Source organism: Salvelinus namaycush, chromosome 31 (genome assembly GCF_016432855.1).
Source record: "Salvelinus namaycush isolate Seneca chromosome 31, SaNama_1.0, whole genome shotgun sequence".
Taxonomy (NCBI): domain Eukaryota; kingdom Metazoa; phylum Chordata; class Actinopteri; order Salmoniformes; family Salmonidae; genus Salvelinus; species Salvelinus namaycush.
Window position 1 is genome coordinate 26593176 of NC_052337.1, and position 13790 is coordinate 26606965.

A 13790-nucleotide genomic window follows, 5' to 3' on the forward strand; every position below is an offset into this window, starting at 1 on the left:
CTCTCATGCCGTAGCCAATCAAAAACAAAAATAAAAGAGTGTTTTGATAACTGGAAAGGGGTTTGCCGGAGTAGCACATTCACAGACCTGAATTTCTGCACAGGGAAAATTGAAAGGAAAAGGAGAGGAAATATTGAAAGAACCAAACATAACAAACATGATGGTGTCTGGTGTGAGACTGCTGTAAAATAGTTTAGAGAGCACGGAGGGAGGTCTCCAGAGAGTGTGTCTAGGTGTGAAAACTGACTGTGTGTGTGTGAAAAAGAGAGATTTGCAGAAAAATTGCGAGGTGAGAGGTATGTGTAAGGTTGCAGACTGCCTCCTGCTGCTTTCAACCATTCATCAGCAGCGTGTTCTGTCTTTCATTGTAAGAGTTGCACAACAGGGGGCTGCACACAGTGGATGTTTCTTGTTAGTGCATGTGGGTGAATATGGCAAAGGGGGACGCTCATAAACACACAGGAGTATATCTACTGTATTTATAATACATGCCTGTGATTGAGTGTCTACAGACTCCCTCCTACCTCCGTATGCATAACATACATATTATGTATGCAAAAGCATTCATTCTCACAGTGCTCTTCTCTCGCTTCCACTTCTACAGTATGATCACACATTTGTGTGTGTGAGCAGTCTGTCTCACCTCTCTCTCTCAGCTCTGTACCGCTGGCTCAGGAAGTTGTTCTGGGCTTATCGAGGGTAGGCACACAAACAGGCTGGCCCGGACAGGGCTCGAGGTGGGGGGGAGGCAAAAGAGAGGAGCGTGAGGAGGGGGGGTGAGGGAGCACTTCCTCCCATTCTTCTCCAGAGCGGAGTTCCCATGAGCGGCCATGCCAAGTGCAGTGTGGCTGGAGCAGGCCAACGCAGCACCAGTCTCGCCTCCGCGACGCCAGCCCCCACACACGGACTCACTCAGATCAGAGAAGACTGGACAGCGCTAGGAGGACTCACGGTGTTGCAAGGACCCATACATAGCATTCTGAGGACCCATACATAGGGCTTGGAGTATCGCACCCGGAGCATTAGAATATTTAATAGAGGATCTAATTGGTGACTGCACTGACCACATACAGAGAACGGTTTCCAGCGCATCTTATTGACTGCATGTTGACCATGCAGATAGGACCATACCTAGTGGTTGCCTCATAAAGGACAGCAATCAACACAGACCATACTGACTGGACTATTCCATAGAGGACCCTAACTAGACAACCACACACAGAGGATCATCCAGAGTGGACAGGAGTCAGATTGGGGACCATACATAACACATTGAAGAGCACATACAGCGTCGGGAGAACCCAAAGGACCATACAGACCATTGTGTTTAGGAGATCTTCCTCTGAGTATAAAGAAGAACAGAGGAACTCTAGAGGAACATCCAAGGAGAGGACCATCCAGGACTGTCGACAGAGGAGCATCCACAGTGTGTCTGTCTTCAGGAGGAGCCTGGAGTCATGCATACCATCCACGGGCTGTGTAGGGTCTGCATCGCCGCTAGACTGCCTCAGGTCTGTCCCCCTAGATAATCAACTGGAGAGAGAAAGGGAGGGTGGGAGGGAGGGAGGGGGGATAGAGGGAGAGATAGAAGTGTGTTGTGCATAGGGGTGTGACAAATGGGGGGAGAGTGTCAGGTAAGTGTGCGAGTGAGAAGAGAGGGAGAGGACAGGGAGTGCGGTAGGAGGGTGTGCGAATGGAAGTGCAGAGAATGGGGTAGTGGGAGAATGGAAGAAGAGGGGGAGAGGAGGAGGGATGGGTGTTCAGATAGGGTTCTGTGTGTAGCCGGCTCTTTTGGAGAGACAGACAAACACAGACAAAGAGAATACGTTAGAAAGCATGAACATTTTAAAATGACAAGGGAACAGAAAGATGAAAGCAATGATGTAGGAAGCAGACCATTCAATTGGTTGGGAAAGTATATAGATTTTTTTGTATAGTGCAATTGGATTAAGGCACCGGAACAGTAAGAGATAGATAGATAGCAGAGTTATGGAATTTATATTTGAGGCTTTAGGCTTTACTTTGCCATTGGAGTGTTTGCCATTGGAAAGCTCACTCCTACAGTATCTAACGTGGAAGGGAAGTGATGATGAGGAAACCAGTGTAAAAACGAGTGGATGAAAGTGTGTTCCCTGTTTCCTGAGAGAGACAGAAGAATGAGGTCTCCGCCATCTGCATTATTTATCCAGAGGCAATCTGATGGAGAAAAAGAGAGAAAGGGAGAAAATTGAGACTGTGCTACAGACTAACAATTACACCCAAAGTCTGGAGTCTCTCATCCTCACTTACAAATCAGTCTCAAGCTTATGGCTTATAGACTTAGCACAAACCTTTCTTATCTAACAGTTTGCGATCAGTGATTGGAGTTTGCATGGCATCGCGTCAGTACAGTGTGTTGACATGGACACAATACTGGGCTGGCAGAGAGTTATGTTTTTCTGCCAGCCTAGACATGTTGTCACCAAAACACAGTGACCCAGATAAGGCCTTGCTCAACGGACTGGGAATGTCTTACTGGAGTTATAGTGTTGTGGAGTTCAGCTCACAAACATACCTGTTAGTGGATGGGAGAGAATTGTTATTTTGCTTTAGTCCTGTAGTGTGTGTGCATGTGTGTGTCTGTGTGTACGTTAGTAGTGCAATCACTGAGGCACACCGGGTTTACAGGCTGGAGAGGCATCAAACAGAGCAGAAGCACACAGAAGACAGACAGACAGACAGTGGGTTGACTCATAGCTGTGGGCTCTCATAGATAGTGTCTCATGAGATTGTTGAGGCAAAACAACATAGAGAGAAAGCTTGGTCTCTCACACACACGCGCATGCACACACCCATGCACCCACACAATGTGCATCTCACAGGACAACAGGTCACGACTCCACACACACACACTCACACACTCCTACGCGTTACATAAATACACTCTTGTACAACTCATTTCAATAGCTAAGTCTCTCAATAGCGAGCAATGGTAGTTTCATACTCACTCTAAAGCACCATATAAGTGGGCTCGTAACCTTCTCATTTGACTGGAAGGAGATAGATTGAGGCGTTAGAGGCTCTTGATACAAACTGGAGATGGGAGAATAGCATTCAGATGCTCACTCTGAGCCGGCTTTGTATGCTGCCTGTCAGACAGTTGTTGCTGGTTCTCTGGCCTTGGCCTGAAGAGCTGTACAAACTGATCGCATTAGTATTGTGGAGCAAGGTTGGACGTGTGTGTTAGCGCATGGGAGAGCAAGACCAGGGATGAGGGTTAGTGAGTAAGAATGTGTGTGTGTGTGTACCCACCGTGTGCCCATTGTCAGGCCCTGGATGCCAGTCGGTGTGTGTCTTGTCTCCTTGTGGTCCGGTCCCACGCTCAGAGAGGCCAGGGGGCACCTCTAATTAACACTACCCCCCCTCTATCCTCCCTCTTCTACTGCGTGCCAACCATCCCTTCACACCACTACCCCCTACAGAGCCCCCATCTCTCTCTCCCTTCCTCTTTTCTCTTTCTCTTCTCTCCCTCAGACTCTCCCCCGGCCTTTCTCTATTCGCTTCTGTTGTTTCTCTCTTCTCCCCATCTGTCTTTTTGTCTCTTCTTCTCTTCATCTCACGTTTTCTCTCTCTCTCTCTCTCTCTCTCTCTCTCTCTCTCTCTCTCTCTCTCTCTCTCTCTCTCTCTCTCTCTCTCTCTCTCTCTCTCTCTCTCTCTCTCTCTCTCTCTCTCTCTCTCTCTCTCTCTCTCTCTCTCTCTCTCTCTCTCTCTCTCTCTCTCTCTCTCTCTCTCTCTCTCTCTCTCTCTTTCGCTCTCTCTCTCGCTCTCTCTCTCGCTCTCTCTCTCTCTCATATCTGACAGTAGTGATGTTGTCTCTGGTCGTTAGCCAAGATGATAATTTACTAAACATTTTAAGACTGTCAAGATTATCATCTATCAAACATTTGAAAAGACTATCAAGATTATAATCTATCAAACATTTTAAAAAACTATCAAGATTATAATCCATCAAACACTTTAAAAATCTATCAAGATTATCATCTATCAAACATTTTAAAAGACTATCAAGATTATAATCTATCAAGCATTTTAAAAGACTATCAAGATTATCATGTATTTTAATGAGTGGAAAGTATGTCCAATTTGGAGGATTCTGAGAAATGTCATAATTTACATAACGTGTACAGCCAATCAGTCAGTCAGTCAGCAGTGGGAGGAGGTCAACCTAGCTGTCACCATGGTGGTGGGGGCGGTGACATGATGTTAGGGGTGACATACCGTATATCACCAGTGATTATAGACTGTGACTCTTTGTTCTCAGTGTGTGTCCATCTATCACAGTGTAATATGCCAAACTGTCAGCTCACAGCATATCAAGAGTGAATCAGATGAATCAAACTTTATGCACCAATTTGATTTATCCTTTACTTAATTGTCTTCATCCATTTCAGGTGCCAAGCCCTTCCAAAACACTATAATTAGTGATCATGACATTTACAGTATGTGAGCGAACATAATGCATAATTATTGGACATACAGTGCCAGTGAAAAGTTTGGACACACCTACTCATTCAAGGGCTTTGTCTTTATTTTTTACTATTTTCTACATTGTAGACATTAAAACTATGAAATAACACATATGGAATCATGTAGTAACCAAAAAAGTGTTAAACAAATCACCCTTTGCCTTGATGACAGCTTTGCACACTCTTGGCATTCTCTCAAACAGCTTCACGAGGAATTATTTTCCAACGGTCTTGAAGTAGTTCCCACATATGCTGAGCACTTGTTGGCTGCTTTTCCTTCACTCTGCGGTCCAACTCATCCCAAACGATCTCAATTGGGTTGAAGTCGGGTGATTGTGGAGGCCAGGTCATCTGATGCAGCACCATCACTCTCCCTCTTGGTTAAATAGCCCTTACACAGCCTGGAGGTGTGTTTTGGGCCATTGCAGAATGCTGTGGAAGACATTCTGGTTAAATATGCCTTGAATTCTAAATAAATCACAGACAGTGTCACCAGCAAAGCATCACCCCTCCACCTCCTTGCTTCATGGTGGGAACCACACATGCGGAGATCATCCCTTCACCTACTCTGCGTCTCACAAAGACACAGCGGTTGGACCAAAAATCTCAAATTTGGACTCATCAGACCAAAAGACAGATTTCCACCGGTCTAATGTCCATTGCTCGTGTTTCTTGGCTTATTATTGGTGTCCTTTAGTAGTGGTTTCTTTGCAGCAATTTGACCATGACTGCTTGATTCATGCAGTCTCCTCTGAACAGTTGATGTTGAGATGTGTCTCTTACTTGAACTCTGTGAAGCATTTATTTGGGCTGCAATCTGAGGTGCAGTTAACTCTAATGAACTTATCCTCTGCAGCAGAGGTAACTCTGGGTCTTCTTTTCCTGTGGCGGTCCCCATGAGAGCCAGTTTCATCATAACCCTTGATGGTTTTTGAAAAAAACTTTAAACGTTTTTGAAATGTTCCAGATTGACTGACCTTCATGACTTAAAGTAATGATGGACTGTCATTTCTCTTTGCTTATTTGAGCTGTTCTTGCCATAAAATGGACTTGGTCTTTTACCAAATAGGGCTATCTTCTGTATACCTCCCCTACCTTGTCACAACACAACTGATCGGCTCAAATGCATTAAGAAGGATAGAAATTCCACAAATTAACAAGGCACACCTTTTTGGTGACTACCTCATGAAGCCGTTTGAGAGAATGCCAAGAGAGTGCAAAGCTGTCATCAAGGTAAAGGGTGGCAACTTTGAAGAATCTCAAATATAAAACATACTTTGACTTGTTTAACTCTTTTTTGGTTACTGCATTATTCCATGTGTGTTATTTCATAGTTTTGATGTCTACAATGTAGAAAATAGTCAAATAAAGTAAAACCCTTGAATGAGTAGGTGTGTCCAAACTTTTGACTGGTACTGTACATAGGGATTGTATATGGCCTTGCAATAATGGGCATCAAGAGGTTTAACAGTTCATGTTAATTCTTTGGGATCGGTGTCCCTTCCACGGGACGGTTGAGCTAACATAGGCTAATGCGATTAGCATGAGGTTGTAAGTAACAAGAAAATTTCCCAGGACATAGACATATCTGATATTGTCAGAAAGCTTCAATTCTTGTTAATCTAACTGCACTGTCCAATTTACAGTAGCTATTACAGTGAAATAAGGAAATGCTATTGTTTGAGGAGAGTGCACAATTTTGAACATGAAAAGTTATTAATAAACCAATTAGGCACATTTGGGCAGTCTTGATACAACATTTTGAACAGAAATGCATTGGTTCATTGGATCAGTCTAAAACTTTGCACATACACTGCTGCTATCTAGTGGCCAAAATCTAAATTGCACCTGGGCTGGAAAAATAATACATTATGGCCTTTCTCTTGCATTTCAAAATGATGGTACAAAGAAAATACAAAAGAACGGTTGGTTTTTTCTTTGTATTATATTGTACTAGATCTATTGTGTTATATTCTACTACATTCCTTTCACATTTCCATAAACTTCAAAGTTTTTCCTTACAAAAGGTACCAAGAATATGCACATCCTTGCTTCAGGGCCTGAGCTACAGGCAGTTAGATTTGGGTATGTCATTTTAGGCGAAAATTGAAAAAAAGGGACTAATCCTTAATAGGTTCAATGTTCAAGTTGGTCACTAGATTACAGATGGTAAATCCTGTAGGCAAATCCGTCAAGGAATTCTAGGAATTTTCCCTAAAATCTTTATTCAAGCCAACGTTTGCTACTTAGGGTTGTACTGTAGTTATCAAAGGTCAACAAGTTAATACGCTTATGCATCTTGATGCCAGTCTCTTAGACACGCTCAGAGGTTAACCACAGACACAGATTTAGGATCAGTATACCCTATTACCATCCTGATCTGAACTATAAAGGGGAGACATAAAACTGACTTTAGATAAGAGTCTTGGATTAACATCGTACTGTGTTTGTGTGTTCAGACAGACTTTTACTGAGCTTCATTTCAGGCCCTATTGTCAGCAGATGAGATGGAAACATTCTTATGGAGCGGAGCACTGTTGATTTTGGCACACACACTGGCATTATTCCTGGAATTCTTACAGACAGTTTTTGGGCATCGTACGCGTGTGTGTGTGTGTGTGTGTGTGTGTGTGTGTGTGTGTGTGTGTGTGTGTGTGTGTGCACGTGTGTGTGCGCTTGCGCTCCTACTCTGTGCGGATGCTGTTGTCCACAGTTGGCGTCAGAACCACACCAAAGCGCCCACCTCCTTTGATGAGGGCCAAGGTGCTAGTCTGTGTGGCTGGCATCCACACACTTTCCATCCACACACACTCAGCTGCTGGTCAGAGAGAGAACCACGCTCTAATCTGTAGGCAAAATGCTCACATGTTGGTCTAACTGCTCCTATTTGGCTGTAGATGGCTTTTCGAAAATAATATTTGCTTTTCACTCCATGGACATACAGTACATAGTCATGTAATAATTGAATAATGTCTTTACATATGGTGATTTGATGTCTCTGTGTCTTTAGGTGACCATCCTTCGAGGAAAGGACGGCTATGGCTTCACCATCTGCTCTGACTCTCCAGTGAGGGTACAGGCCGTCGATCCAGGCAAGGTTCTCCTCTCCCTGCTGTCAGTGTGTTGATGTGTGTGTCTGTGTCTGTGTGTTTGTGATTGTGTGTCTGTGTGTTTTTTCCTTCCTGTGTGTGTGTGTTGTTCTAGATGTGTGGGTGTCTGTATACCAGTCTTGCCCCCTACTGTCCTGAGGTGGTCAAGCATATCAGGTTTGTATATAAATGAGTGGATAGAAGCTTGCTTGTGTAACTTTGTGTGTGTTTGTGATCTCTTGCCCCATCTGTTCTCCTGAAGTGGTCAGAGAGTTGTGTGTGTGTGGGTATTTGTGCGATATCTGTGTGTGTGTGTGTGTGTGTGTGTGGACCTCTACTGACCTCTCTCCTGTCTTCAGGTGGTCCGGCGGATCAGGCAGGTCTGCAGCAGTTGGACACTGTGCTGCAGCTCAATGGTCAGCCTGTAGAACAGTGGAAATGTGTGGAGCTCGCTCATGCCATCAGGTACTACAGGCAGGGAGACACAGAGGAAATAATGGACTAAACCAACTTTGACAGGGATAACTATCGTCAACACTTATAGAGCTCCACATGTACATTTTTAAAGTTTATCTATGCACAGCAATTCCTATATAGACACTCTGGCCCGTGGCCTCTTTGCTCACGTCCTTTAACGGCGATAAGCTTACCTTTTCACTCTTCCTGACTAGTTGTCACATTCCCTCTCCCCTCCCTCTACAGAAACAGCTCCAATGAGATCACAGTGGTGGTGTGGCGCACCGGGCCGGCCGCCAAGCCCAGTTTTGAGGGCCTCATTCACCGGCCCTCCTACAAGCCCAACTACGACACCCCCTCACCCCCCACCAGGCGGAGGGACAGGTCCAAGGACCGGCTAGACCGTGACAAGATCCCCCCGGCCGTGCCCCCCCTCCCTGCCCACCACAGGACCAGCCGCCGGGTGCTGGTCAACAGCTCTGAGGGGGGCGGCAGGGGAGGGGTAGGAGGAGTAGGGGGGCCGTGGGGGGAGAGGAGGTGCGTAGGAGGGGGGGCGGAGGAGGTGGATGGTAAAGCCAGGAGCCAGACCCATAGCCAGAGCCACACAGCCACGCTGAAGGGGACTAGAGTGAAGGCGTCCAACGGAGATAACTACATCATCCTGGCCCCCATAAACCCAGGAAGCCAGGTACTGCCGGGGGAGCAGAGGCTCATGGTCCATCCCAGGCTCCTGCCCTACCCCCTTGATGGCACTATCTAGACCCTGACATACACTGGAGACCTCAATATGTGCCATTCATACCTGCCATAGATCTGTGCCAATCCTACCTACACTATCTGCCATTTAAATCTGAGATATACCCTGCCATTCTAACCTGAGAAATATCTGTGTAATTCAAACTGACACGTGCATTCTGTAAATCACATATACTATATATAGTAAATAGTTAAATAGGTAGTTGAATGAGAAATTGTGAAAAAAAGTATACAACCAAGAGTTGATTTGCTGCAATAGTAAGTGGGCCACAGTTGGCCCATAGGGTGTTCTATCAAATGATGCACACTGTAACATCCTGTGACATGCTGTATATGAGGCAATAGCTCTTTATGATAAAGACATAATAAAGTGTAACAAATGGAAAAAGAAACACACTGATTGTGAACTTGATTCCTTAACATCTCCAACCATACAACACTAACCATCCAGCTTGGAAGAAGGGACCAGTTATGTTGAAGCAATGAATGCTGAGAACCAGAAAACCCAGAACTTCTAGTCTTTACCTAATTCTCCATAATCTGTCCCACTGAGCTTGAACAGCCAATCACAGACAGTAATGTGGCTGAGGGGTTCCGTGACTCAGTAGCCTGGTTGTTAGAAGGCCTCTAGCATAAATGAAGGAGGCTGTATACCCTGCATTCCATCCAGACCCAGGGACCTAGACACTGTAAGGTTGTCGGTTAGTCTGGGAGGTGCAGCCTGCCTGGCAATCTGAGTGTGTGTGCGCTTGTACAGCGCATGTGCGTGTGTAGGGCAGTGTGTTTGTCCGAGGGCAGCTGTGCTGCTTCAACAGATATGGCATGACATAGGGCTCAGAGAGCATGATGGGAACGTCTTCTGTGTCTAAATGCTAAGAGGAGAGCACAGGGGTTAGGGGGTTAGGAGTGTGAGGGGGTGGACTGGCTTGGACGGCTGTGGAGGAGGATTGGATGGAGTGGGAATAGGATGCAGAAAAGGGGATAGAGAGAGAGGGATAAGCGAGGGAGGTGATGGATGAATGGCTACCCCCCATTAATCCGTTACCTTCCCTATGGGGAAATATGGGCTAGGGAACAGAGTAGATATGGGTATATATTTTACCTTTATTTAACTAGGAAAGTCAGTTAAGAGCAAATCCTTGTTTACAATGTCTGCCTACACCGGCCAAACCCGGACGACGCTGGGCCAATTGTGCGCCGTGCTATGGGACTCCCAATCACGGCCGGTTGTGATACGGCCTGAATAGTAGTAGTACATCAAGAGGTTGTAATAATGGTTGTAAGAAGTAGAAGGGATTAATGGGGTAGCGAGAGGCAATGATGGATGGATGACAGGTACAGCAGAAGAGGGAAAAAGAGGGTAGAGGAAAGGAAGAATGTAGATAAAGCAGTTGTCAAAGTGAATGGAAATAAGAGGATAGAACATTTCAGACTAAATCCAAACTTTGAAGGATGGGGTAATGGAGCATCTCTCCTCCAGGTCAGAGCAGGCATACAATCCATGATGATTTGGTTTCATCCTGTCAGCCAGTCCCCACTAAAACACACACAGCAGAGAAATCAATCATGGAAGATAGTTGGATGTACCAGCCATTGATATGCCTCTGGTTGGGTCACCTCTTTCACCTGGCTTGTTATATCAGGTAGATCTTATCTATAGGCACAGTTCTAGGATCAGCTCTCCCCACCAACCGTTCAATTTCCAAGGGCAATGCCATCCTTCTCCTGTTTTCAAAGTGCTACAGTACAATACAGTATGGTACAGTACAGTACAGCGTGTGGTTGACGTCTGTGTCACTCAAGGGCACAGGAATCAATGAACAGCACAGTCACCATCATGTATCAACAGCACACATTAGCTCTCAGGTCACTGGGTCTATTCCTTGAGCTGAACACCTGTATATTGAATATGTGACATGGCTCACTGGCCTGAGATCACATAGGCCTACTGCAGTACAGTAGTAATGGAGTCAGCCAACAGTCTGTGGCCCTCAACACGACCATTGCTTCAGTTTGACTTCATGTTAGGCATTTATTATGGTGGGATGGATACATTACATGTGAAAGTATCCTAAAGCAGCATATGGTATTGGTCAACTGTTATAACAGGACCATTGATTGTGATGTTTTTGTCTCTTTCAGATATTGAGGCATGTCTACCAGGACAACCATGGTACCTTGGGTAAGCCATTTACTGCTGACTACAATTTTAATGAACAAGGTGGTTTTGCAGGACAATTCTATCTATAATCATTGTACTTCTATGTACCCAGGCTAACTCCCAGTGTGTGTTGTTGTGCATGTGGTGTCTCTCAGCAGGGAGGATATACCCGGGTCAGGCCAGCATGCCCCAGAAACAGGGGTCTGGCGGTGCCCCGCCTGGGGGTGTAGGACTAGCAGGCCAGACCACCTTCCTACGACGCTCCACTAATGCCAAGATGTCTAAGCCATCCGAAGCCAACCTCTCTGGCCAACCCCCACCCAGCTACCAGCAGGTCCAGAGCTCCAACTTTGCTAACTACCAGAACTGTACTATAGTACACTCCCATGTACAACACGACAACCCGCACGGCAACTATGGCTACGTCAAAGCAGCACCCAAGATCCTCATCTTCCCCATCTTTGTTCAGGTGTGTGTGCGTGTGTGTGTGTGTGTGTGTGTGTGTGTGTGTGTGTGTGTGTGTTTGTGTGTGTGTGTGTGTGTGTGCGTGCGTGCGTGCGTGCGTGCGTGCGTGCGTGCGTGCGTGCGTGCGTGCGTGCGTGCGTGCGTGTGTGTGTGACTCACCATTTTTGCATCTCTCTGTTAGTGCCGTTAGGGGTTTCCCCTTTTATTTTCATCACTTTTAAGAAAACCACGCCATGTTTGTTGCAGTGCTTCTGCTCTCTGTGTATCTGTGTAGCAACATATGATTCTGTCATAAACACACTAGAATGAACCACATTTCCTCTATATGTCCAATGTCAGGGTGTGAGTGTATTGCACAACTGGACTACCCACTTCCCAGGATTCTACAATGGTCTGTAATAGTACTTCCTGTTGACTAACTGAGTCACCTAGCTGCACAGTGAAACAGCCATCCCTGTGGTCTCTCTAGCTCCAGTCCGGGTCCACAAGAGGATGTGGCTACCACCCCCGCTGCACTAGCGCTTTTAGCCTAGCGCCTCTTCACAGATTGAGCATCTCACAGACTCCTGCAGTCACAGCTCACACTGTGAGGATCTCTGTAGAGACTGGTGCGACTGTAGCTACACGAGAGCCGCCAGCTGCACAGCCTGTATTGTTCCCTTTGGTGGGCAGAGAGCATGGAGCTTGGAGCTAAAATGGAGATGGTACTGTAGCTACATGCTCCCTCATGTACAGCTATGTTCATGAGAACACCCCTCCCAGATATGTCTATCCTTGAAACATGTCTATCAATCTGTATCTCTATTTAGTGGTATTTGTGAGTGTTGTGAATGATATTGGACTGTTATAGCATGTTATGAGTTTAGTATCAATGACTTTTGCTGTAGTATTGTGTACTGTCATTATAAGCAATATTAGTAAATGTAGTGTGTTTGAAGTGATATAAAACTGCAGTATTTTGCCATGGATGATAATGTAATCTTCATTTAATTCCTAGTATGTTGCCTAAACGTAATCTAACTTGAATCTAATGTCAATCTAACCCTTAACTCTCCTCTCCTCCTGTGTGTGCAGCCTCTGGACCTGTGTAACCCCACACGGACACTGGTGGTCTCTGAGGAGATGATCCTCCACGAGAGCAAGCACCTCTCCATTAAGGTAAAGGGCTTCTGACGAGAGGTGTGTGTGTGTCAGGATCAGTCAAATCAGTGAGATGGGACATGTTAATGAGAATATTTAAGAGAGGAACACGTTGTGAGAGTCTGACACAAGTCTCTATACTGCCATTCTAGTTCTCTTCATTCATATTCTACAACTGCAAATGTCGGGTTTGTTTAACTGTCACAATGTTTGTGGAATGCACTATGAAGATTTTTCTCAGCCTTGTCAAGTTCTTAAATACCCTCCCAGTGCCTCTGTCTTGGTGTGTTGTGTAATACCAGCAGAAAACAGGGGAAACAGAGGAAGAGACCTAAAGTTTGAAAACCTCTGGGTGGCTGCTGCACTGCATTGGACGTCTATACTATTGGCTTCTCTTCTCCTCTCCTCTCCTCTCCTCTCCTCTCCTCTCCTCTCCTCTCCTCTCCTCTCCTCTCCTCTCCTCTCCTCTCCTCTCCTCTCCTCTCCTCTCCTCTCCTCTCCTCTCCCATCCTCTCCTCTCCCATCCTCTCCTCTCCTCTCCTCTCCCCTCAGACAGACAATGATACAGGACTAGCATTGGAACAAATATTTTGCTAGTTTGACAGAATCCATCTCATAGAGTTTGTTTATCATAGAGACGATGCTGACAACTCGGTTCAAAAATAACTTTACATCTCATAACTATTTGAAAAGGGAGAGAGAGAGAGAGATAAAGAGAGAGAGAGAGAGAGAGAGAGAGAGAGAGAGAGAGAGAGAGAGAGAGAGAGAGAGAGAGAGAGAGAGAGAGAGAGAGAGAGAGAGAGAAGAGATTGCTGATCAAACTGTTCATTGCACAGGACAATGTATCTACATGATGGGCTCTTGTTTAGTTGTGGGGAATTAATTATTTAGGACCCAGAATGGTACTTCTGGAGTGTTGCACAGTGACAGGCTTTTATTTAATCGATCAAAGGGTTCCTCTACTTTTGAAATCTCTGCTATGATAAATTCTCTTTTTTCTCCCTCTCTCCCTCAGCTCTCTTTTATGTCCTGCTCTGTGTGTGTACTATGGCTTTTCTATGTAGCTCTTTCCATGTTTCTGTACAGTATGTCTCTGTCTCTCTCTCTGTCATTCTCTCTGTCTCTGTCTCGCTCTCACTCTCACTCAATTCAATTAAAATGGCTTTATTGAGATGGGAAACATATGTTACATTGCCAAAGTAAATGAAATAGACAATA

General features: G+C 45.4%; 1 protein-coding gene across 1 annotated transcript; it reads left to right on the top strand.

Moving 5' to 3' along the window:
• The first annotated feature begins 858 nt into the window (after positions 1-858).
• Positions 859-12605, top strand: LOC120025536 (regulator of G-protein signaling 3-like). The gene is made up of 7 exons (XM_038970099.1): positions 859-1511; positions 7516-7597; positions 7954-8059; positions 8297-8738; positions 10949-10988; positions 11123-11436; positions 12507-12605. Exons 1-7 carry the CDS (start codon positions 1458-1460, stop codon positions 12603-12605), a joined length of 1137 nt encoding a protein of 378 aa, XP_038826027.1. The 5' UTR covers positions 859-1457.
• The last annotated feature ends 1185 nt before the right edge of the window (positions 12606-13790 follow it).

What these genes read in the sequence shown, in the direction of transcription:
- LOC120025536 (XM_038970099.1), top strand. Translation starts at nt 1,458, where the DNA reads ATGCATACCATCCACGGGCTGTGTAGGGTCTGCATCGCCGCTAGACTG. An exon ending in GGACAACCATGGTACCTTGG is followed by an intron (nt 10,989 to 11,122) that starts GTAAGCCATTTA and finishes GGTGTCTCTCAG; the next exon opens with CAGGGAGGATATACCCGGGT. An exon ending in TCTTCCCCATCTTTGTTCAG is followed by an intron (nt 11,437 to 12,506) that starts GTGTGTGTGCGT and finishes CTGTGTGTGCAG; the next exon opens with CCTCTGGACCTGTGTAACCC.